Genomic DNA, 26,040 nt, shown 5'->3' with positions numbered 1-26,040 from the left:
AATATCAACAACTCTCTCATCGTGCCCCGGGAAGAAAAGTGCTACGAGCATAGCTAGCAGCCATTTTGTCCATCCTAGCAAAATAATTACTTTTTGGTGTCTGAAATATATGTATAAAAATCTGCGTCCCTCGCATATACAAAGATGCCTGGGTAACATCAACGATTCTCTCATAGCATCCTGGAAAGCAAAGCGCTAAAGGTATGGTTAGCTGCTATTTATTTTAACTAGCTGAAAGTGACCCTTTTCTGTCAGAAATGTATAAAAATCCACCTCCCCGAACATTTGAAGACAACTCGTAAATGTGTATAAAATGATCAACAATTGTCTTACCGTGTTCCAGAAAAGAAAGCCAGGTTGGGTTTATAGCTAGCTGCTATTTTGTTCATTATAGCCAAGAAAAAGTGAACTTTCTGCGTCAGGACATTTAAACTGATTGGTTGACATGCTATATTTATTTTGTGTAACTTATACAAAAAAATGTGAGAGTCTGCCGTTTTCCTCAGGGCTACACGGTGGGCCATTTTCGGCACCGGAGGATGTATGCTAAGCTATGTTAGTCATCTTTGCTGCACAGACACAGGAGCAGAATCGATCGTATCTCGTTATTCACAGTAAATTTAAAAAGCCGGTTTCCATAGAATGATGAGCCAGTCCACTGAAAGATAACGGAGTATATTTTGGTTGAGGGTTATGACTTAAAAAAAATAAGGGTGATTTGGAAGAGGAAACTGCAGCAAAACAGCTGCTTTGTTTTGATCATAGGTGTAAAGGTTGACCACTAATGTGTTCTATTTAAATTTTCTTCTTGAGTAGATGTGCGTGTTGATGTTTAATGCTGACTTGTGCCAAAATTGTGAATGATTTAAATGTGACTCTTATTTTTGTGCCTGTTTCATAAATGAATACTATATTTTTTACTGGGTCATGATCTATGGAAAGCCCCTTCTGTTTCATGGAGAACATAAATCAAATGTTTCTTTGCAAAAGTCATATTTCATGTTTTGTCCAGAAAGCAATATTTTTTTAATGAAATTAATCATTTTCATGTCCAGATTTTTTTTTCTTCCTTTCATGGCAAAACAACTGTAAATCAATTGAGAGATGTTAACTAATTGTAAGCTATTTATTCGTTCATTATTGCTCTCTATAAAAACATCTTGCTGTCCTTTTTAAATATTCATTGTTGAAAAAACAAAGATGATAATTGGTTATTAAATAAATGCTTTTTGTACTTTCTAGGCTCAGATGTGTTTATAAAGTGTCCTTTATAGTCACAGCTGCATTATCATTTTGAGGCTTGGGTAAAAAAAAACAATGATAGAAGTAGAAAATAATGCATAAAATACCATATTTCATTTAAGGTATGTGTTGCGGCTTCCAAACACAAACCTTTTAGCCGCTGAGAGTATATGAGGTTTGGGTCCTCAGGTACGTAGATTTGTAACGCGCTTTAGTAGATTATGATAAAGATACGCTGAGATCCAAATATGCTTAGGTGCATTTATTGTAACAAAACAGCACAGAGCTATCACAGCGCAGCAAGGATGGATAAACATAAAAATGAGACTGGCGGATTAAACAGGAAAAAAGGGTGATAAATGAATCAATGAGTAGCGGTAGCGGTCAACAAAAATTACGGCTACTCCCAACCCTGACTCTCTCTCTGCGTCACCGGTGAGTGCCCACCTTTACGCACACACACTTCCGCACCGTGCACACGCCCACTCCCAGGTGAACCACGCCCTCTGCAACACACACACACTAACACACCGTGCTGCTCATCTTCAGCCTGTATGTCTCTTACAGTATGGTTTAAAAATGTAAGATAGCCTTTCAAAGAGTGACAAGATGATTGACTTACAAAAGATGCAAGACTCATATTTAAAATATATTCTTTCTTTGATTCTCAGTTTTAAATGAACTAAAACAAAAAAGGTCCAATCTCTTAAAAGGGGCCAAAAAGTTGATAGACCTTTAGTCGTTTTAAGCTTATAATGTGTTATTGGAACATTATTTTAACATCTCTTTGGCTGTCAAATATTTGCAGGAGTTAAATAAACTGTTTTCCTCTGGGATTGATGGAGCAGTATAAGGTAGCACATCAGTAGGAAACACCATGTTTACAGCCATTCATTTTATTTTGGTCCAATAAAAACAAAACACAACAGATAAAGTACACTGTACATACCTGCTCATGCATATACCAGCATCAGGGTGATTATTTTAATCAAATTTATTTACATTTTGGACAGAGGGTTCTAAATCCAGTTAAAGCAGCAAATGACAAGATTAAGCATTAACAAAAGATAATATAAATTCAGAATAGGAATAATCTGTGTCATTTTGGTCTGGATAATAATGACAGGACTTTGTTTTTTCTATTGCCCTGTTCTTTGATACCATATATTTTACCATAACAATCACCAATACTATTTAATTTATAAGATGTCATTTTTTATTATTTTACTGATTTACATCTGTGGATTTTATGTCCCCAGTCTCTCACAGAGTCTGGTCATGATTAAATCCCCAGATTAGTTTAGGATTAGTTGCAAATTTCCTACAAGCTCAGGAAATGTTGAACAGTGTTTCCCAAAATCTTTAAATGATGTTCTCAAATGTCTTGTTTTGTCCACAAACCAAAATAAAAAAATATTCACATTTAAGAAACTGGAAAATCTTTAAATTATAAAAAAAAATAACACTTAGACTGATTAACTAATTATCTATATCGTTTACAATTAAAATAGTAATTGGTTATTAGTAGCAGGCAGACCTAGACCTCATTCTTAAGTCCTAATCATGAAGTTGAAATGATAAAGACCTCATTATGGGGTCTAAATAATGAAGTCCTCATCTTTGAGGTCCAAATACTGAAGTCCTCGTGAGCTCGTCACAATGGCACCATGTTTTTGATCTCCCCCTCATAAATGTCTGGTATTTCTCCTATGGACGATGACACCATGTGGACAGAGTTGCAGCCACGAAGCTGCATCTCGTACTGGACGAGCTGCTTCCAGAAGCCGTGGTTGGGCCTCACCATGGGTCGACAGGATTTGACCCACGCGTGGGCCTCCAGCAGAGTCACGCCGCGGTGTTTCATCAGGTGAGCAATGCACAGCGTGGCGGAGCGGCTCACGCCGGCGTTACAGTGGACTAACGTGCGGCCTCCGCTCCGAGCGTGAGCCTGGATCTTCTCTGACACCGGGTCAAAGTGAAGGCAGAGCGGGGAGAGCGGGGAGTCAGGCAGCGGGATGTGGACATACTCCACCACGGTAGGAGAGGGGCAGCTCTTCCGGCTGCCACTCACGTTAACGACGCAGGTGATTTCACACCGACTCACCTGGACGGAGTCACCCGCGGCTCTGCCGTTACTGAGATAAAGATGTTCGGTGACCGGACACAGGCCGGAGAGACCTGCGGGACGCGACCGGTTCATAAACTGCGACAGATGAACCACAGAAGACGAAGAGGGGCGAGATGTAAACACAACCACTACCGGTGTTGTTGATACGGTGTCTGGTCTGTTTACGGCAACTCGGGAAGACCAAAAATGAGTGTGCAAACGCGCTGTCGCCCTCTGCTGGTTGAAAGAGTTTTTATCCTGCTATTTTTCCCTCTTCTTTGTCTTCTGTATCTGTAGAGAAACCAGTTGATAATTAAAGCTGTTCTGTTTAACTTAAATACAAACACATGTATGTTACATTCAAACCATTGTCAAATGACATAATGCAGATTAAGTCCATAATCCACACAACTCTCTGTTACTCAGTATAAGGGGTTTTTATGTAGTTACGGAAACCTCACATACCCCTAGTTAGGATTCCAAGATGGCTGCCACTGTGTAAATACAGCTTTTTTGCCATTAATAGCACTTGTTTCACAGTAAATCAGCCGTATTGTTTATTTTTTCAAGCGTAGACCTGTTACTACGCTGTTTGTGTGCTCAAAATACCATGGAGAGCATTGTTATTGACTGGTATTGCTACTGTTTTTTTATCCCCCAACATCTCATGGTGAACTTGAGGGTGACATCACTCCCACTTCCAACTTCCGATGTAAATGGAATGCAGCGCTGGATCTTGTGTTGTGCAGCAAAATGACTGAAAAGACAAAAAACAATGGTTTTTCAGCAGTTTGACATATAGGATTAGGTCCAAAAGTCATAATAATGACTTTATTCTCTAGATTTTTCACTTTTTTCCCCTTATTATTTTAAAAACTAAAGTGTCCAAAAGTCATAATTATGACTTTATTCTCTAGATTTTTCACTTTTTTTCCCTTATTATTATGTAAAAAAAAATAAAGTCAGAATATGTCATATGTGGCCCTAATCCTCTTCCGTAAATGAGAGCAAATGTGTTGCTGTTGATGTTGGTGCCTGCAGGCAGACTCAGTCCTCCAGTAACCAAGGAAACAGATGGCGGTTGAGAGGCGCGTGGACGGAAGAGCGTGAAAGACCTGTGGCAGCAGCAGCAGCAGCTGGAGAGCGAGGCACTCACGCACTCATTAATTCACCCATTCATTCAGCCCCGCGGTGCAGTTAAAGGGCGTCGCTGTTCACTTTAACACCTCCCAGCTTTCAGCGTTTCTTTGTCCCGGCTTTTCTTGCGTGTGTAGTGGGTTGTTTTTTTGTGTCCCTGTGGACTGAACTCACGTCAGTGCGCAGCTGCTGTTGACGCTCCTACATCTGCTGCTCGGCTCGGCTCGGCTCGGCTCAGCTCAGCTCGGCTCTTCTGTGCACGGCGGCCATAGACGAGGACGACGCTCCTGCGTTTTACTGCGGGTGAATGAAGTGACTGCACACTCACACACGGCGGTGATGATCCGGTCAGGAAGCTCGATGGAGAACGAGAAGAAACCGAAAAGGAGAAGAAGGAGATTTTGGCTGTGTTTCTGAACCTTTGGCTGCTGATGTACAGGTGCGTGGAGAGAACAGGACCATTATTCCTTCCATTCTGTTCCTCTTTTATGTTTTCATTTCCCCTCCCTTAATCGGATAAACGTGTAATCGTTTTAGTTCAAGCCCAAAGAGCATGTGTTTGTGAAAATGTAAATGTTACAGAAGTCAAATTATGGCAGGAGCTGTGTCAGATTAGAAATATGGGCCGTGTAATGTTGGAACATGTTCATGTCCTAAATGTCTCTTTATGTACAGAAGCCTACATGGGGTTTTTATCCCTCGATATGTAGCCAAGCAGGGGTTCTCAAACTGGGGTCCATGGACCCATGGGGGCCCGTGGCGATAAGCCACAGTGGTCCATGTAAAGTTTCCACATTCATTTGTTAAAATTACTATATTTTCGGGGATATGTAAAAAAAATAATCCACAAATATGTTACAATATTTATTGCAATGATTTAAAAATAAAGCCAAATGAAGACCTTTGGTTAAACAAAATGGCCAATGGTGATTATGATAAATATCGTTAAGTGTTTGGAGAGACACTCGGGTGTGGTCCTGGAGAGAGTGGGGGGATGGTACGGAGGAGATGAGAGAGAGTAGGTATCCACAAAGATTAGGGAATGATGAGGATGAGAATGAGGGAGAAACTCGAACTGTGATAAAGAGACTGAGGAGATGAGAGGATGAGAAGAAACATGATAAAGAACTTTAATAGGGGTTCACCAAGAGCAGTGATCCAGAGGGATTAAGGAACGGGGAAAGAATAGGGATGAGAGCGATTTTTGTTGAAGAATTTCAAACTTCTTAGTGTATGTACAGCCTGCAGGAACTTATTGAAAGAAGAAGAAGCTGTGGTCTTCTGTTCTGCTTCTCTTTTTGGACAGTTCTTGCTAAACCGTCGTGCTGCTTGTGCATGAAATTAAAAAGTGGATGAACAGTCTCTAATATATTCCACTGACAACCAATGGTGCGTTTAAAACTCATTTAAATCACCTTTTCTCCTTCATTCTGATGCTCAGTTTGACCTGCACCAAGTCGTCTAGAACACATATACATGTCTATGTGAAATGATTTGCTGTCATTTGATTGGTTGATGAGATATTTGCGTTATCAAGGAGTTGAAAGGTTGTACCTAATAAAATTAAGGTTAGGCAACATGAGCATTTATATTGAAAACTGTAATAATGTAATTGAGTTAACTTGCAAAAATAACATGGGGAATAATCCACATGCGTGTTTTAATGTATTTTTGTGTTCATCGACAGAGCTGATGACATGTCACCAGTCAGGACACTGGGAGGATCCACACTGGGAGCCACCATCATGACAGGTTATGTGTACTGACTGAATTACCTTTTATTAACACAAACACGGAAGTCTCTTGTCACGGACAAGTGATATCAGTTAGGCAAATCTAGTCTCAGCGTTCCATCACTTGTGTAACTGAGATCAGAGAAGCAGAAAAAAGTGATTCAGATCTTGAAGCATTTGGGTTTCGTTCCATTTTCGTTTGTCTCTGAAGAGAAAAGCAGCAAGGAGAATCAATGACGCAAAAGAACAGGCATCGCCCGCAGGTGTTTGGGAGGACAGTTGGGTTGCGTTCCACTTTTCTGCTGCTTTGTGTTCTGTGTGTTCCTCTCCAGTTACACCGATGGAAACGCAATAGAGTGGGACTCACACCGGAGACTGCTGCATTGTTCACCTGACGGACTCGCACCGAGGACCCCTGCTGCTGCCAACACGGCCTGGTAAGAGATCTCAATACTGTATGTCCAACTGATGATCTCATAACTGTTCAAACTTGGCAGGTCTCTCTGTCACGATACAGTCAAGGTGTTGAAGAAACACCGATGGCGCTCAAGCCCTGACCGTACCGTACCATTTCACTCTGGTACCCCAAAGAATAGATTGGTTGGGGCAGGTAATTTTTGGTACTAATGGAAAAGGTAAAAAAGTACTGTACCAAATCAAACCATTCCAAAACCATGAGGGCACCAGCTTGTGTGTGTGCAGCGCTGACTTTTACAGTGTTTCCATGACAAATGCAAGAGAAATGAGTAGAAATGCATCAGATATAGCTCGAAACGAGCCGCTTACGTCGTCCCACATGAAGACAGACGCCGGCGGTCACTTTGCGGTGTTATTTGTGCGTGTAGTGGTTAGCATGGAGTTTTTAATGTTCTCCCCGTGTGTGCTTGGGTTTTCTCCTACGGTCCAAAAACATGCATGATTTGAGGAGTGAACGTGAGAGTGGATGGTTGTTTGTCTCTATATGTGGACCTGCGATGGACTGGCGATCTGTCCAGGGTGTCCCCCGCCGAGATTGTCAGCAGCGCCCCCCCTGTGACCCTCATGTGGAGGATAAAGCGGTAGAAGATAGACAGGTGGATGGATGGATGTTGTGTAGATGTGGCCTTTAACATCACGTTGTTTCTCTCACAGTGATGGAAGCACGATGCCACCACAGCGTTCCGAGAAGAATATCCACGTGGAAGTGTTCACCAGCTGGGAGACGATTTGTGCCGCCTTTGTGTGTCAGTGGAGAAGGATTTAAAAAAAAAGAAGAAGAAGAAGAAAAAAAATCCCCTTTCTATTCACTGTGAGCACGGTCACGTTGAGCAGGAAGGTTATTTCATGCGTTTTCAAAAATGATTCACTGCAGTGTTGTTTTTCTCCCCCTCCCAGCCCCAAAATGTGTGTGAAACCATTAGAGCTTCATCCACTCCCACTCTCCCTCTCTCTCTCCCCCCCCACCTCTCTCTCTCTCTCACTCTCTCAAAACACTGCAGCCATCCAACACATCACACTTGCCTCCTTCTGCTGCTGTGTGCAGTGACCTGCGCTGTTGCCATGGTTACAAACACTTAAGTCACTACTACCAGGAGTGGTGTTTCAACTGTGGTTAAAGGGATAGTCCAGTTTTTTTTGGTTTGTTTGTTTTTTTTAAAGCATAACTTAACCCCCAAACAAATTATTTATAGGTGTAAACCAGTGTATTTAAGTACCTGGATGATGTAACGTATTGAAATTATACATGTCACAGACTCCTCCCCCTTTTATATAAAAGCTGAAGCTGTTGCTCCCTGCACTGATCCCCACTCTCCCTCACTCGGGTCTCATCCCAGCTTCTAGGTATTTTTCAAAATCAGGCACTGGGGCGGAGTTAGCCTCAGGAGATGGGGGTTTAGTTATGGTTATATGAGGTATTACCAGACCCTCTTTCTGATTAACAAAATAGGTTCACCTAATAAAAATCTACACTTGCTTTAGTCTGCGAGTAGTGGTTTACAAGCAAACATCATTCTTAAAATACCACAGATCAAAGCAGATATAGATTTTACTCTGTGGCTAAAATCTCTTGTCTATGTTTTCACTGCAAAGTCAGTGTGGACAACACCTTATATAGCCACAAAAAAACCCTGAACTATCCCTTTAACTTGTTAATCAGCCAACATGTAGATCAGAACTGCTTGAATATTTAAAGTGTGAGATAATGTATTTTCTATCTAATTTGACGTGATTCTATTTATTACAAACACTTTTTACTGTCACGTGTGGGTGTGTGTTTGTGTGTCTGTGTGAGTGTGTGTGTTCTACATATATGTGTGTGTGTATGTGTCGTCATTCCCATAAAGGTGCATGTGTTTTGTCTACCTCACAAAAATGTATTTGTGTTGCGTCAGAAGCTGCTTTACAGTGATTTCCCTCACAGTTTAACAGGGGGAAAAAAATAACCTTTCCAAATGCCCAAAGTTCAATGTTTAAGAGCCAGAAATGGGACAAAAAATATTTACAAATGATTATTAGCATTTTCTTTACAGCCTCATGTGAATATAATTACAAGAACGATGCTGGGAATTAATGGTGTGTACTTTTCTAAATGATGCCTGCTGGCATTAATTAACAGTTTGCATTGTCGTATGATACTTAAGCGAATGACATCAAATGCTAATAATTATTTGCAAATAGCTTTTTTTTTTAAACTATTTTTGTACTAACACAATCTAATATCTAACATTACTAATGTCTGCTAACAGTCGGGTGATTACTAACCTTTACTCTTGAGTGCTGATGGCTGGTTCTGTCTATTAACCCACTGACTAACCCTCTGCTTTGTGCTCACACTCCTCTCTCATCATCCTGCAATCCTTCTGCTACAAACAGTGGATCAATCAAGAAAGAAAGAAAGAGAGAAAATTTAAAAAAGTAAGAATGTCAAGAAGGATTTCAGGACATGGGAAGGGAAATGTTTTTATTGTTAACTGAAGAGATGAAAAGAAGCAGAAACAGCTGCTGACGTTAAAGGGGGTTCGACCACAGCACTTAAAGCTGCAGTACGTAACTCGTGGTGGTTTATTTTATAATTATTATTTAGCCTAAAGATCTGACATTTTTAAGATTTGGTCGGTGTCAGATAGAGGCTTCTTAAAACAAGAAGGCTCCAATTGGACGATACTAGCTGTCAATCACACTGGTGTCTATTTATTGTCTATTTTCCTGTAAATTGGCATCCTGTTCTATTGAGGAAGACTAGCAAAACTAGCAATAGACACCATTAACTCCTGAGGAGAAAATGCTCAGTGACTTAATAAGTAACTTAATTAGTTCAATAACTTAATCCAGTGGGAAGTAGATGCTAATATTTGCCATTGACTTCCATTCAAACTTGCCCTCTAGTGGCTATTGAGTATATTTGTTAATCCTGGGTCGGCCTCCTCTGGCAAACCAGAAGGCTACAGTTTTTTTTCTTATCGTGACAATACTCAAATTGTCTCTGTCAAGCAAAATGATCAGACCTGACTGAGGGAGTGTTTATCTATATACAACGGCAGAGCAGGGGGGCCGGGCCAAGAGACGTTTTTTATTTTTATTTTTATTTTGGAGGGGTAGACTTTATTTCTAAAAATGTTTTGAGGGCGCTTTTTTGTATTGTCTTTCTTTACTCTCTTTACAGTTTCTGCCTGTCTCAATCGCTTCCCTTGTGTCACCGGGCGACACAAAAGTAACTAAGATTACTTATCAATGGTTTGACTATTTAAGACATTTAATTTACACAGAATTCATTGGAAGCGTTACGCACTACAGCTTTAAAAGACCCCACACAACGCTGAGTCCGATGTGATTCCAAACTGTCTGAACTGAGACACTCAGAGACCAGCGTTGTGTGTGAACTCTGTGGTTAGCATGTGCAGACAGACAGGTGAGTGTCTATAGCTTGGTGTCACTACACAGTGAGACACGAGCCAAGCTAACGTCTCCCTAAAGGCCCATTTATACTCGGCACAAAAGACGGCGACGGACGGAGCCTTGTGTCCATACTTTGCGTTCATTTTGTCCAAGCAATACCACAGGAAATCATGGGGGCAGTATAGAGTCATTAGTCCAATCAGTCAGGAAAACTGAGTGACAGTCAGGTGCTAGCTTCTCTCACTAGCGCGTAGTGGTTTGATTCGAGGGGCTATCCAGCTAAGCTAGTTATCAAAAAGTCATGGCGACATATGGACACATTTGAGACTTACATTCAGTGGTTTTACGTTACACAGCCACGAAACCCGCTTGCGTATCAGTCTATTTTAGGTCAAGCTATATTTGTTGATGCCTGCAACTACAACAGTGGATGTAAAACGGAATTAAATTGGAGTATAAATGGGCCTTAATGCCACAACTAACTACTGCTGGTGTTGGTTATAACGCTGCGTTCCATTTACATCAGAAGTCGGGAAGTGGGGAACTGTCAGTTAGCATTGTTAGCAATACCAGTCACTAACAATGCTGTACATGTTTTTTTTTGTGCACACAAATATGCTTATTGTTAGAAAATACAGTAGAAATTACAGTGTTATGTTAATTACAGAAACAGTGTTATGTGTACGACTGATTTACCATAAAACAAATGCGACAGAAGTGCTATTAACTATAAAAGTAGCACTGTTTATCTTGGAATCCTGAACTTTAACGTAAAAAATTCCGAGTTCTGACTTCAAATGAAACGCAGCGTAACATCGCTAATGCTGTAAAACTCCACCCGTTGCTTGTACTAACATCTCTTCTCTCTATGACTGAAACATCACTTCTGCAGCACCGATGTCTTTTTTCTTAATCTTTAATTAAACCTAACCTTTTCAGTAGCTTTCATGTTCAGGAAATCACACTGCATGGGATTTTTTTTTTAATCCAAAATGTAACCAAGACCAACAGAAATCCTAATCATTTAATTTCCCTCAGCAGTTTTGTTCTCTTGATAATCTACTAACATCTCTTTAAAGGTAAAACTAACTAACAGTTACTAACCTGGGGAGCCTCCTTTAACTCCCTGAAAACTAACAAACTAACCTACTAATAAACTAATTAATAACAAAAACAAAACACAACTAAACCACTAATTGGCAGATTTAGCTGAAGCTGCCGGTGTATTTTTTCATTGACTGTACTAACAAAGTTAAGATTTACATATTCATGACGTGGTTGAATGTGAATGTGTGTGAACGTGTAAGTGACATGTGAACATTGCATTCTTTTAGAATCATTTTGGTCAAAATGCTGAATTTAGATGAATTTTCCCAACTTTTTAGTCACGATTTATGGGTAAATGTTTTAAATCACTTGCATAAAATGACATAATACACAGATATGGCTGTAATTTATTCGCTACGTTATTCTCAAATTTGCTCTTGTCACAACTGATTTTGTGAATTGGGTCACGATAGTTTGTCGTCTTAAACTCTTCCCTGTGTAGAGAGTTTAGGAAACACTAAATGTAATTTACCAGCTGTTTTTATTGAATAGTTTTGTAATAACCTGAAATAAATCATGTTTTTAAAAAAAAAACTGTTGTTTATATAAAGTGTCTTTTTGATCTCCTGGATGTTTTTCTGCTGTTGTCCATCTGTCGTAGTAAACAAGACTCATATATTTTCTAATAAAATTCATGAAAGTGTTAATATCCCATTACATTTTTCTTTGAAGTTGATTTGGAATTTTATGATTTTTTAATAATTAAAAAAAGGAACAAATAATAACAAATAACAATTGTTCAGCTGATTGTTATTTGTTAGTATTATTTATAATATTGTTATTAATTAATATTCGTTTTATTTTTTAACTGCGCTAACAACAATACATACATAATATGGCCTGTAATTAATTAATGGATTAATTTTTGTAAAATGTTTGTAATATTATTTACAACAAACAAAATCATTTGTTTCATTACATTCTAGTCTTGCCTGGACAAATAAGTAAAATAAATATTTTCTATGACGGTAACAAACCTTCGTTTCTTGAAAACATAAAAAAACAAGACACATCTTAATTTGTATTTTATATAAAAATACGGGATTTAAGACGTATATAAATCAACTGGTGGCGGTAGCGGACCGATTAGGTGGAAATCGCCTGGGCTGGGTAGAAGACGAAGAAGAAACTTCCGCTTGTCACCGGAAGTAAATAAACATAACTGTCATGGCCGCTCGCCTGGCTTTTGTGTAGGCTATTAGCAAGTAATGTTGGCAATTTTTGAGATTTTCTCTATCGCTTTGCGTATTTGTGTAACTTTTATTGACCCGGTGTGACAGTGAGACAACAGCGCCACCTTGTGTCGCCAGCTGAGCGCTGTTAACTGTTGTTTTTAGTACCAGTTTTTCCATCATGAGGACTGTTCTGATGGTGGCGGAGAAGCCGTCTTTGGCTCAGTCCATCGCCAAAATCCTCTCGAAAGGTGAGTTCGATTCGACCGTTGTGTTATGTAATGTAGTGTAAAGATACGTAATTTTAGAACAGAAGGAATAAGAGGAACAGAGCAATGTGAAGGTGATTATGAAAGTGATCATTACTTGCAGCTCTAATGATGATACATCACCAATTTGATATCTTGACCCACCTCTACATAATTCTTCTACCATAAATAAGAAATAAACAGACCACAACATGACTCAGCTAAAATGCTGTTGCTGATTTTTATTGACTTTTTTATATTCCGTGCATAGTGAAGCATGTGATGCAAACGCACATGCAGTCCAGCGTCCCCTGACTAAATGCTTGCTTCTGCTGCCACATTGTGATAATAGATCAACCACAAATTAGGTAGTCAGTGGAGTAGAAGGATTTGCTTTTATAAATGCAATCATGGATAAAACATTTGTTTTGTATCCTTTTGATACATTACGAGATTTTTTTTTTTTTTTAGAATCGGGTGAATAATCGAAAACTCATGCCCATCCCAAAATCGAAGCCTATGAAAATCATTTTTTTAATTTTGTGAAGCAGTTATACACTTATAAAAACATAGTTATGGGTAGAATATTCAATATCTACCAACAACCCCCCTTTAATGTTGCACACTGTACCTTTACATTAATATTTTCTTTTATAATTTTATATTCTTTGATTCAGTGAAGAAAATAACTTTGGTCTGTTGACAAAAAATATTTTGGGATTTCAATGATTAGTAGCCACCCTATCAACAACCAGAGTACTTCATGCAGACGCGATGATACCAGTTAATCTAAACTAGCTTTAATTACATGTGCTATATATTGAATGGTGACATTTTCAGTCTCCACTGGAAAACAACAACAGTGAGTGAAATGGATGATTTGGCAGAAAATGCCGTCTTTACCCTGCTCTGTCTCATCAAACACACTCATTTCTGGTCTTCATCTGTTGACATTAGAGCACTCAGTCCTGTTCAGCTGTGTCTGGAAATGGCACATATGCAAGCTATGGTGATGAGCTCAAACTCCAGAGAGAAGCAGCTGGGATTTTTCCTGAGGACGGGCATCCTCAGTGACACGGGGATGGTCTCTAGACCAAAAGTGCCATCCAGTCCGCGGCAGGAGTGGCTGGTATGGCAGCTGGCCTCGTGTATGACCTGAGGGACGCGGTTCAGGTCGATGTTCTCCCTGATGAGACAGCGGGACAAATTGGAGACAATATTTAAATAATCTATAGCTTAAAGTCAAGAGCAGTCGTTCCAAAAGTCTGGTCTGGGACAAGATATTCTTTTCAGGTGCCACAGATTTTTTCCCCAACCCTTTAGTCAAGATTTAAAAAATCAGAATGTACAACCGAAAATAAATGAATAAATAAATGCAATAAATACCATTAACATTCCTACATCCCTGACTTTCCCCCTTTGTTGTTTCTCATAGGTAGTACTTTCTTAAACTAGGCAAACAACAACAGAGAAGCACACATATAATATACTACTGCACTTAAAATTCATATAGATGAGGAAATTAAGAGCATATTCCTGCTGTGAGGCTGCAGTGATCACTGATGAAGACAGAGAGCAGGACTGTAGTTAAACCAGCTCTGTGTTTGTGAGGTTTTTTTTTGTTAATATTCTGTACAAACACTGACAAACAGCAGCGTTCGTGGACTTTGGTCCCCAATAAAGCAGGTGGGCCAGAATGTGTCACTACTCGACATGTTTATGTCGACATGAAGTTTAATTACAGTGCATTAACATTTACATTCTGTACAAACACTGACAAACAGCAGCATTCAGGGACTTTGGTCCCCGCTGAAGCGAGTAGGCCAATTTCTCAACTCAGAAATCCTGTATTGTAAATATCCCAACTGCGGAACTAATAAAGGACTGTCTTATCTTATCTATCTTATTAGAAATGATTTAATATGTAAATCATAAATTAGAAGCAAAAGCCAACCAGTGTTGAGCAGTGATTGTGTTTCCTCAGCAAATCTATTCATCCTCTGGCCCTTCGATGTCTTTGACAGCCGATGAAAACCCTGCGCTGTGATTCATCATGTGTGCACTTACACGTAGCTCCAGGTCGCGATGCTGCGCTCGTTGATGTGGCTGGGCAGGTTGACGAGCTGACTGTAGTAGTCCTGCAGGCTGTATGTGCAGAAGGACTCGTCCACACACTGGCTACCCAGTGGGATGGCCTGACACTGCTGGAGAGCCAGCAGGCACAGCAGAAAGACACGCAGCTGCTGGACACACACACAAAACCAACACAGTGTCAACAAGTGTGGACCGATTTTCAAGTTACTGAAAAAATGTGTATGTTAATTTCTTTTTTCTTGATCGTTTTTTCCCCAAAAACACCACAACTAAAGATTGAGTTTTTAATTGATTAGTTGTTTGGTCAAGAAAATTTTGAAAAAAGAAGCTGAAAAATCAGAGAATTGGTCTTAAATCATCAAAACAAATCTCAAACCTATGAATCGACTTAAATAGGTAGTTAATTGATAAATAATCAATTAGTTGTTGCAGCCCTTGTCCACAATCAATTGAATAAGTTATCAATTAATGAATTAGTAAATTACAACAAGTATTTTGATTTGATTAGCTTAATCGGTTTGAGTAATTTTTTCTTCTTAAATGTGAACATTTTCTGGTTTCTTTGCGCCATAAAACAAAGAAATCGTTAAAACAAGACATTTGAGAAACATCATCATTTCCAGGTTTGACAAACACTGATCAACATTTTCTGAACCAAACTAGTAATTGAGAAAATAATCAACAGACAAATCGAATAGTGGATATGGGGTCACAACGAGCTGTTACCGTCTACAAATATAAATATATCTAATTATAACTATAAAATAAATTACCCTAGCTTGGGACCTTTGGCTGAGGCCCAGATGTGGTCGTTCTCAATAAATTTTCCGGTCATCAACATTAGGGGATGTTTCTTACCTGCAGTTGTTCCATGTCTGGAGTTTATGTTGGGAGTTTGGCGTGATGAAGCTTCTGTTTCTTGTCTTGATGATGAGTTTTCCAGTTGGCTCCAAACCCCTGGGCAACCTTCTATTTATATAGCGGTCGGAGCATTTGTGTGCGTTGGTGTGCGTGCGTTGTCCATTTTGGTTCCCATCACAATTGTCGTGGTCCATCTTCTTCCTGTCATTAGCATTTAGCCTTGAGAGAATGGTTTAATTCAAAGAGGACATTAGCATGTAGCATTGAACCAGAGTGCCCCCTCGCTCACTCACTCACTCACTCACTCACTCACTCAGTAATAATACAGTAATAATCTGATTAGTTTTTCTCAAACCATGGAAGTGATGATGTCCTGTTTTTGTACACAAACCAAAATGATTCACTTTTAATCTATTCTGTGTTATATGGAGCAAAGACATCAGAAACATATTCACATTTAAGTTTTGAATCATTTTAATAAAACATTCAAACTGATTAATCGATTTATAAAATGAGTTGACGATTCATTTAGTAATGGATTGATAATCGATTCATTGATACTAATTTGAATTCATTTTTAACATAGTACACATGAAAACATTAATCATCAACATACTTGCGGGGCATTTCTAGTAAAAATTATTTTTGATTATTTGAAGGTATTATTTTTCCGAATATTTCTTTTTCACAATACATCAAAATATATGTATTTTCCTGGTTGGTTACCATGTCCAATGTAATCAATTGTTTTCTCGCCACTAAAGAAAATTGTATCTCTACATATTTGGCTAATTGTTGCCTAGCCCTAGTAAGCAGCAACTATTGATGGTGTTAGTAGTAATATTTGTACTTATATTAATGATAATGACAGTAAAAATAACAATAATAATAATAATCTGTTCGTATTTGCTTTCAGGAACTTGTACGAGTCGAAAGGGACTTAACGGAGCATGTTCGGTGCACGATTACAGCGGCAGCTTCCAGGGCCAGACTGTCCGCTTTAAGATGACGTCTGTTTGTGGACACGTAATGAGTCTGGATTTCATTGGTGAGAGTCGTCCTTCAGTTATGTCTCTTCTATTTAGTTTGTTAGTCTGTTTTTCAGATCTGCTGCTGCTGCTGTTGTTGTTAAACGCCCCCACACATCTTTGATCATAATTAGTTTGGAGACACATCTCTAAATCTTAATACTTCAAATCTTCACTTTGTCTGTGTGTGTTTTTAAATTACTTTATGCACGTAATTCCAATTTCCCAGACTGTTTCCTCAACATCTTAAACTTTCATCTTCATTAACGGTCAGGTTTAAACTTCTTCAGCATCCAAAAATGGATGTCCTTCTTGATCCTTTATTTATTTATTCATTTATTTATTTATTTATTTACTTTTTTACAGGGAAGTACAACAACTGGGACAAAGTGGATCCTGCAGAGCTCTTTAGTAAAGCTCCCACAGAGAAGAAGGAGGCCAACCCCAAACTCAACATGGTCAAGTTCCTTCAGGTTGGTCCTCGAGGTTAATTTAGTCATTCTGCCTTATTCAACTACTGCATTGTTCTTATTTAATAACTCTTCACCACTGTTAAAGTCTGTGTAAAATGACAAAAGCCCACAGAAAAATTTATTTCTGGCCAAATTTGAATCAATAAAACATTCTCGACAAACTACACAAACACAGAGCTGGTTTAGCTACAGTCTACAGTCTTATTAGCTTGGTTTTGTTGTCTTGTTTCTATGTCTTATTAAGTTTAAGGATGTAATTAACACATTATGTTAATGCTCACCCCATTTCTGCTGTACTGTACAGGTTGAAGGCCGAGGCTGTGATTACGTGGTTTTATGGCTGGATTGTGATAAAGAGGGCGAGAACATCTGTTTTGAGGTAAATTAGGCCATCGCGTTTCCCGGGATTAAACACATATTGTTTTTCTCCTGTAATACCAGGTGAAGTCACTCTTAAAAAGTCATGATTTCTCTCACACTGAAGGTACTGGATGCAGTTGAGCCAGTGATGAACAAAGGGAGTGTCAGGGAACGGACGGTTTACCGCGCCAAGTTCAGCTCAATCACCGACACGGACATCTGGAACGCCATGAACAGCCTGGGAGAGCCCAACCGTAACGAGGCACTGTCAGTGGATGCTCGGCAGGAGCTGGATCTGCGTATTGGCTGTGCTTTCACCAGGTATGTGACTTTCTACAGCCTCACATATTGGAAAAGACAATGTCACTGTCAGTAACATGCTGCTCGCTCTGCTCATTGCACGTCCAGGAAACTGGACTAGCAGGAGGGAGTAGAGCTTTAATCTGACTTTTCCTGTGTCAAATATTTTCCAGGTTCCAGACCAAGTATTTTCAGGGCAAGTACGGCAACCTGGACTCCTCCTTGATCTCATTTGGACCCTGTCAGACCCCCACGCTAGGCTTCTGTGTGGAACGCCATGACAAGATCCAGTCCTTTAAACCTGAGACTTACTGGGTCATCCAGGCGAAGGTGCGTCTCTGTTTCCATTCCATCGTTGTTGATTTTCTCTTGGTTCTGTGCTTTTGTAAGACACATGCTGTGTTTGTTTGTTTTTTCCAGGTATTCAAAGGGAAGGACAGCCCACTGACACTGGACTGGGACAGAGTGAGGGTCTTTGACAGGGATGTGGGTCAGATGTTTGTTAATCTGGCCAAGACGTCCAGGGAGGCCAAGGTAAACGCAAAATCCTAACTGTACAAAGTTTACTCTGCTCTAACTTCCATTACTACTCACAAATAAGTAACCATGAACTGTTAAAACATAAAATAACTTAAAGACATCCAGTTTTGTATGATGTAACATAAACACTATTTAATTATAGTATGAGCCAGCTAGTTAAAGGTAAGGAAATCAAAGCTAAACACTAAACCAGATGTTTATTTTAAATCAGAACAATCAGATCTGTTACACCTGTTTATAAGATGTAAAAAATATTATTACAATATTTATTACAATTATATCTAACTAACAAACAACAAAATAGGTCAAAACCTGAATTGACAGACGGGCCAAGCTCTTCAGTCTTAACACAATCTTGTATAATTAAATGTGGTTTTGTGTTTATTGTCTTGTGTGTTTGGTGTGGGATTGTGTGGTTAGTGTGGTGGGACATTGACTTGTACATGTTTGTCTGTGTGACCTCAGTTGTGTGACTCAAAGGAACAATAAACATTTACTACTATTCCTACTACTATTTATATTACTCGTACTAGTAATGTTAGTTATACTACAGAGGACCATTGACCAATGGCTGTAATGAATAAATAAATAAATGTGTCTGTAGTGAGATTTTATAGTGTCTTAAACATTGAGTTAATCCTATCATGATATCAGACAGTATTTAATATTTGGAAAGTTCATGTAAGAAGAAGTTAAAACATTTGTTTAATTGTGACTCTTGTTACCACACATTTGTTTATTATTCTTATTCTTATCATTGTATGTGTTGGCTTGCTTCCTATTGATTTTCCTCGTGTAGTTTTTAAAGGAAAGTTGCAACTCCGAAAACAAGCAGGTGGATAATCCATCCTGTTTAATAACGTTCATAAGAAAAAGATAATATTATCACAACATAATTTGCCAGATTACACACAGTTAAGAGGACTGTGTGGTAAATGATGAATAATAAATGTGAATTTTAACATCTATTAAATAAATGAAGACAATTGAACACATGAATATACAATACTACATGTTGTAAGCTGTAGAATGTGTCTTTTTCACAGGTGGAGTCGGTGAGTAAGAAGGAAAAGGCCAAGCAAAGACCTCAGGCCTTGAACACAGTGGAGATGTTGAGAGTGGCCAGCTCTGCTTTAGGTATATTCACACGTTTCAATCTGTTCATATTCTGTCACTGGTCAATGCTGGTCTTTGCTGTGGTTCAGTATCTCATGGTGTAGATTTGGATTCCTATAGAATATAAAGACTTTTTTTTGGTTAATCTCTTTAGGTATGGGTCCTCAGCACACCATGCAGATCGCAGAGCGTCTTTACACCCAGGGCTACATCAGCTATCCACGTACTGAGACGACCCACTACCCCGAGAACTTTGACCTGAAGGGAACCCTGAAGCAGCAGACCAACAATCCCATTTGGGCAGAGGAGGTGAGGGGTCACTGTGGTCATCATGGACACACATCAGTGGTCGTATTCATAGTCACATAAATAAGCACGAAGTGGATACACGTGACAAATGTTTCGAAAAATATCCTCCCTCTCAGGTGAAGGCTCTACTTTCAGCCGGATTAAACCGACCCAGGAAAGGAAGTGATGCAGGAGACCATCCACCCATCACTCCCATGCGTGCGGCCTCAGAGGCGGAACTGGGTGGGTCACGCAGCTAATTTGATCATTGATAAAGGTCTCTCTATACTTTGCTTTTTCTGTTTTTGCAGAGGGTTGCGATTCTTAATTCATACAAAATTTAACAAAAAAGTAACGATGCTTCAGTTTTGACTGGTGTAATGTGTTGCCCTTACAGCATAGAAAATGAAGGCTTCAATTTTAATATTAATAAATGAGACAAGGTATGTCATACAATAACATGACTTTTTCTGATTATACCCGGGTTATTTGTGCAGATTCACCTTAAATAAATGTAAAAACTTTTAATATAAAAGCTGCTTAATCTGGCAAACACTTTACTCTGATTTCATGATGACTAAACTTTTGTTAGCACACAACAGCAGAGCAGACCCTCAAATGAGCAGCTGGCTGTAATGATTCAAGTTTGAATAAAAAATGATTTAGAATCATAAATTGATTTTTAATGGAGTCATGAAGGAACTGAAATCGAAATGTGAGATTTAGAAAGCTTGACGCCTGCACTACCAGTCAAAAGTTTGCACACGCTTCCTCATTCAAGTAAATGGAAAGGTGTGTCCAAACGTTTGACTGGTCGTGCATATTAATTTTAAGTTTCATGCTTCAGATGATTTTTGACCACTCTTCACAGTAGCATAGACCTACATGAGGCGCTATCACATGAATTTATTAACAAACTGTTTAAAAAAACTCCCTTATCTTCCTCTATCAATCAGCCTTTAACCCTGCTTCTGTTTCTTCCTCTCTTCCACAGGCAGTGATGGTTGGCGACTATACGAGTACATCACGCGTCATTTCATAGCCACTGTCAGTCAGGATTGCAAATACCTGCAGACCACGATAGACTTCAGCATTGGCCTGGAATCCTTCTCATGCAGTGGCAAGGCTTTGATCTCACCAGGTACTGACGACACATTCACCGTGACACTTTTTTCAACTCACCACGTAACTTCACTAAGGATGTAGAAGTAAGGACATAGTAAAAAAAAGAAAAAAGGACTTTCCTCAGTGTTACTTCTGTATTTTCCCAGGTTTCACAGCTGTGATGCCGTGGCAGGGCATCCCCCTGGAAGAAGCCATGCCAGACTGTGAGCGAGGAGACACTTACACCGTAGACGAGATCAAGCTGGTGGAGAAGCAGACCAACCCCCCGGACTACCTGACCGAGGCCGAACTCATCACACTCATGGAGAAACATGGCATTGGTAAGACTTGTTGGATACATCTTATTGTGTTTATGTCTTGAAACAGAAGGTGTAAGAAAGCATATCAGTGGATCATCGGTTGCTGTGTTATTCAATTACAGAGATGTTTATGTCCCTGTAAAACAAATGCAGAGATTCTCCTCTTCTCACATTATATATGTAAGAAAAAAAATCTACCTTTAGCTCTAGTTTGGTCTCCACCATGTAATGAGAAAAAATATCTTTAACTCGTAGATGTCGCACCATGTTCTGCAGCTGCTCCATCAGTGTTGAAGAATGAATATAATGAGAGGAGAGTGTTTTTTACAGATGTTGAATTCTGCTCTCTCCTCCTCCAGGTACTGACGCCAGCATCCCAGTCCACATCAACAACATCTGCCAGAGGAACTACGTCACGATAGAGAACGGACGCAAGTTAAAGCCAACAAACCTGGGCATCGTCCTCGTACATGGCTACTACAAGACAGGTTGCTTTATATTATTGTTCATTATCTTACACTAATGAGGGATAGTGTAAACTCTTTTAACGTGGGACCAAATAACTAGTCAAATTCATGGTGTTACTGTGTACCGTGTGTGTGTTTCTCAGATGCAGAGCTGGTTCTGCCGACCATACGCAGCGCAGTCGAGAAACAACTGAACCTCATTGCACAGGGCAAAGCGAACTTCCAGCAGGTGCTGCAGCATACACTGGATATCTTCAAGAGGAAGTTTCACTACTTTGTGGATTCCATCAACAGTAAGTTCTCTGTACACAATGAAAAGAAATGGCTGCAGGCTCTCATGTTGTACTGTAGACGTTGTGATGTTGTTGAGGCTGTAAATTCAGCCTGGGCCTAATCAGGTGTTGACAAAAATGCTGCAGTACATGGCTTCTGCAAAAACATGTGATTAGCCGCTTATATTGTCCAGTGAGTTTCAGAAGCTGGTGGAAATTAAACGTTTAAAACCCGCATTTAGGAAGCAATGTTGGGACTAACCGAACCCTTTAGGTCAAGTACAAATGCAGCTTTAACTGTATGGCTGTACCAGCTAATAACTGGCTATATTATAAAACCTGAGTACCGTGGGTGCCACTTCATGACAATGTATTTGTCATTTTTAACCTTAATCTTGACAATAGCTGCCAGTTTTTCCAAAAATCGAAGATATTCAGAACTGCAGGCTTTATTTTCTGGGGCTAAAGTATTAAAAAGCATAAATTATTATTATTATTTGAATTTGAACAGAAATTTGAAAGAAAATCCAAATTTCAGAATATAAATTGACAGCACAACTATACAAGTGGTCTTACCGGGACACAGGCTCTCATTTTCAAGACGAACATGATTAGATTAGCACAATACATAGTTATGGGAAATATTATTTGTGGTTTGATTGACTTCTGTGCAGCAGTATATTACAGCATCTGTCTGTTTTGTGTGTTTTTATTAAAGGTATGGATGAGTTGATGGAAGTCTCCTTTTCTCCCATCGCTGCCAGTGGGAAGCCGCTGTCCCGCTGTGGCAAGTGTCACCGCTTCATGAAGTACATCCAGGTCAGCAGGGAAACAGTGAAAAATAGAAAAACAAGAACAAAAATTTGACACTAAAAAAAGTAGACAAATACTTGTGTGAATACATAAGTTTGCAGCAGCTTTTTAAAGGTGTCATCGAGGACCTAATACCTATGAGATCATATGCATAGAAACGGTGTGACTTTATATACAGTAAAAATTATTGTCATTAATCTAGTGAATGAGACAAACGGTAAACCCTGACTGCAGTTCTCAAAGCGGTAGATCCTAAAAATCCAATCAGAATCACATTTGAAACCACCTCCCTGTGTGGTTTGAATATACTTCTGAAAAATTGGATCTCATGTGTTAACTGTTCAGACTGCCAAAAAAATCAAGCTAGAAACTATCGGGATATGATTAAATGTCTGATTTGGGCTGCTGTTTAAACCAGGCCTAAGAAATGAGGCCAAAGTCAAAAGTGGAAGCTCACAGGTGTCACTAAACACACTAAACACTGCTTCTTATGCGCTGGTGCCTCAGGCAAATCAAGTTGGTGGCAGATGCTCACTTAGGACAGCTACCTGCTTTAGCTGAGACAGTGAACAAGACAAGAGTGTAGCTAAAATACTGTGGCGCCATAATGGAACAGGAAGAGAAGAGGGATCAACGAGGCTTCATTCATTTTCCTCTCTGGACCACATGATGTCTGGCTGCCGAGTTCTGGCCTTCAAAGTTCATCTTAATTACCATTTTTTGCCCGATGGAAGAGCCACTCTTAAACTCATGAATGAATCATGAGGCTGCAGATCTCTTGGTCATTGCGGGTTTTATCTGAAAATGTGTGTGGTGGGCTTACATGTGCCTATTAAGTGGCGTGTTCTCATGGATACCGCAAGCTACAAGGTAACCCTTGTATGAAGTAATCTGGGAGACGTGGGTTTAGAGCGCTCCACGTTTTTCCCCCAATGATGTGCGTCACTGCCACTTCTGAAAGTACATATAGAAATTCAGCACATTTGACAACTGGAGGTCACATGGTGTTCATCTTGTGCTTCTGCCCTCATCACCCCTTTTACCACCCCCTGTCCTTTGGTTGACTTTTGTGGACTGACTGGCTGTTAATCTGGACAGGAAACAGGTTTAGCTTTTAAAAGCCTCACCCCTCACCTAATAAACTTACACTTTCTTAATAATACATTTCCCGCTTAATCATTCTGTTAAACAGCAAGCCTGTTTCACTTTGTAACTCAATAACTCTTCTCTTCTGCAAAAGTCCATTGAAAAAAATTCACATTTCTAGTTGACTAGAACACGGCAGCTGCCGGCCTACTGTTGCGTCATTTAATAAGTTTGATAAGTTAAATAAATCTGACCAAAGGATTTCAAACACTGAAGTCACAAAATAAAACATTTGGATTTAATAAAGGAGGCAGCAATGGATCGACAACTCCTCTGCGGAAAGTCAGTCCACTGACTCTGTTTCTTACATTTCATTCATTTACATTTTCACATTTGATCCACCACAGGCCAAGCCCAGCAGGCTCCACTGCTCCCACTGTGACGAGACCTACAGTCTTCCACAGAACGGAGCCATCAAGCTGTACAAGGAGCTGCGCTGTCCACTGGACGAGTTTGAGCTCGTACTGTGGACGTCAGGCGCCCGGGGCAAGAGCTACCCCCTGTGCCCTTACTGCTACAGCAACCCGCCTTTCAGGGACATGAAAAAAGGTACCGTATCATCTTAGTTCAGTGTTAATTGTTCTATATTATCATTATGACAAATGAAAAAGTCGTAAAAAAACACGTATACATTTAAATCGATTATTTCTTTATCAAACTATTTGACAATTTATTTAGTAATCAATTCATATTTGATCAAATGTTTTTAAGAGAGATCTCTCTTTGAAAATCAGATTAGATTAGATAAAATTAGACTTTATTGATCCCACACTGGGGAAATGCACATGTTGCAGCAGTTAAATGACAGAGAATAGAATAGAACAAAAAAGAATAAATTAGAACAAAGTTTCTAGGTCCCACATTTTGCTTTTTTCTGTCTGCTTTTTCCAGGTATGGGATGTAACGAGTGCACACATCCGACCTGTCAGCACTCTCTCAACTCCTTGGGCATTGGACAGTGTGTGGAGTGTGAGTCTGGGGTTCTGGTGCTGGATCCCACCTCTGGACCAAAGTGGAGGATGGCCTGTAATAAATGCAACGTTGTGGTTCACTTCTTTGAACACGCACACAAAGTACAGGTGAGAAAACTGTCAGTAATAGATTTTATTCGTCCCAAATACATGAGCAGCTGATTTTTCTGAGATCTCTGTGTCTCCACCTGCATAATGAAAGGAACTTTAAGTTGCAGGAACCTCTTTCCTACAATTTAGGCAAATTAGTGTATGAAGGACTCATGACCACAACAGGCTATTCCACTGACCTCCACCAGGTGGTGATAATGGGAAAATCTCTACAAAAAACAATTTCACTATTGTTTAGCACACAATCAGTTCATTCATAACAGTGATCCTTTTATTAGTAATCTGATCATTACTAAGCAGTCAGGACAAATTTAACTACTAGTAGCCAACACAGTTTATTTATTGCAATTGTATATCAGAAGTGTTTAAACATTTTAAATTCTCTTTCTTTTATTATACCTACCTGCTGTTCTTTCTTGTTCTTTCTCAGTATTTGCTTCCACTAACGATCCTCTCTCCTCCCCATAGGTGGCTCCTGAGAGCTGCGACGCCTGCGACGCCTCCCTGGTCGCGGTCGACTTCAACAAGTCTCGCACTCCACTGCCTGCCGGCGAGACCCAGCACACGGGCTGCGTGTTCTGCGATCAGATTTTCCAGGACCTGGTGGAGCTCAAACATGCCACCATGAGGTACCGGGGCGGCGGCGCGAGGCGAGGAGGAGGAGGGAGAGGACGAGGACGGGGACGCCGTGGCAATCCCAAAAAACCAAAGGACAAAATGGCCGCCTTGGCAGCTTACTTTGTATAGTGTCTGTTATTTGATACAGTATGAAAACATACATGTCAGTAAATAGACATTTTGTTTGTCATGTGATTGGTTGCGATTAAGTAAAAGATATGTTTAACATAAAGTCTTCTTTGAGCTCGATTGTCAACCAATATATTAAAATATTGCTCATAAATGCTACAAATATCCTAAGAAAACATTACTTTAGTCTCTGCAGTAAATTATTTCAGCTTCAGATATACATTTTTGAATGATTCTGAATCATTAACATGGACACAACACAACAGAAACAAGAGTCAATATGATTTCATTTGTCATTTAATTTTGGTGATGGAGGTGATGGTAGTGGTTGGTCAACCAAGAAATGATCAAAAAACATTTTAAATAAAAGTATTTCAAGCAACATTTACACTGCGGAAATTATTGGT

The 26,040-nt window shown here is 39.6% G+C and overlaps 2 protein-coding genes and 1 long non-coding RNA gene across 3 annotated transcripts; 2 read left to right on the top strand and 1 right to left on the bottom strand.

Annotated features, from left to right (window-relative positions):
* Positions 1-1,489: 1,489 nt before the first annotated feature.
* LOC122769757 (dual specificity protein phosphatase 18-like) lies at positions 1,490-4,142 on the bottom strand. The gene has a single exon (XM_044026570.1). The coding sequence runs from the start codon at positions 3,440-3,442 to the stop codon at positions 2,897-2,899; it is 546 nt and encodes a 181-aa protein (XP_043882505.1). The 5' UTR covers positions 3,443-4,142; the 3' UTR covers positions 1,490-2,896.
* Positions 4,143-4,439: 297 nt separating this feature from the next.
* On the top strand, positions 4,440-11,773 carry LOC122769778. Its single transcript, XR_006360463.1, has 3 exons — positions 4,440-4,925; positions 6,174-6,656; positions 7,351-11,773. It is a non-coding gene; the product is annotated as an uncharacterized LOC122769778 (long non-coding RNA).
* A 578-nt stretch (positions 11,774-12,351) lies between these two features.
* On the top strand, positions 12,352-25,736 carry top3b (DNA topoisomerase III beta). The gene is made up of 18 exons (XM_044027086.1): positions 12,352-12,625; positions 16,494-16,625; positions 16,972-17,078; positions 17,383-17,457; positions 17,563-17,759; positions 17,912-18,068; positions 18,159-18,272; positions 19,325-19,415; positions 19,549-19,703; positions 19,820-19,925; positions 20,677-20,823; positions 20,954-21,127; positions 21,466-21,594; positions 21,717-21,866; positions 22,564-22,664; positions 24,152-24,353; positions 24,696-24,883; positions 25,355-25,736. The coding sequence occupies exons 1-18, from the start codon at positions 12,556-12,558 to the stop codon at positions 25,631-25,633; spliced, it is 2,574 nt and encodes an 857-aa protein (XP_043883021.1). The 5' UTR covers positions 12,352-12,555; the 3' UTR covers positions 25,634-25,736.
* Positions 25,737-26,040: the final 304 nt, after the last annotated feature.

The sequence above is a fragment of the Solea senegalensis genome, linkage group LG5 (genome assembly GCF_019176455.1).
Source record: "Solea senegalensis isolate Sse05_10M linkage group LG5, IFAPA_SoseM_1, whole genome shotgun sequence".
NCBI classification, from domain to species: Eukaryota; Metazoa; Chordata; class Actinopteri; order Pleuronectiformes; family Soleidae; genus Solea; species Solea senegalensis.
This window is presented reverse-complemented; position numbering and strand designations above follow the sequence as displayed.

Coding starts and splice junctions, on each gene's coding strand:
- LOC122769757 (XM_044026570.1), bottom strand. CDS start 3,442: ATGAACCGGTCGCGTCCCGCAGGTCTCTCCGGCCTGTGTCCGGTCACC.
- top3b (XM_044027086.1), top strand. CDS start 12,556: ATGAGGACTGTTCTGATGGTGGCGGAGAAGCCGTCTTTGGCTCAGTCC. Junction 17,458..17,562: donor GCGAGAACATCTGTTTTGAG/GTAAATTAGGCC, acceptor CTCACACTGAAG/GTACTGGATGCAGTTGAGCC. Junction 21,128..21,465: donor CATGGAGAAACATGGCATTG/GTAAGACTTGTT, acceptor CTCCTCCTCCAG/GTACTGACGCCAGCATCCCA.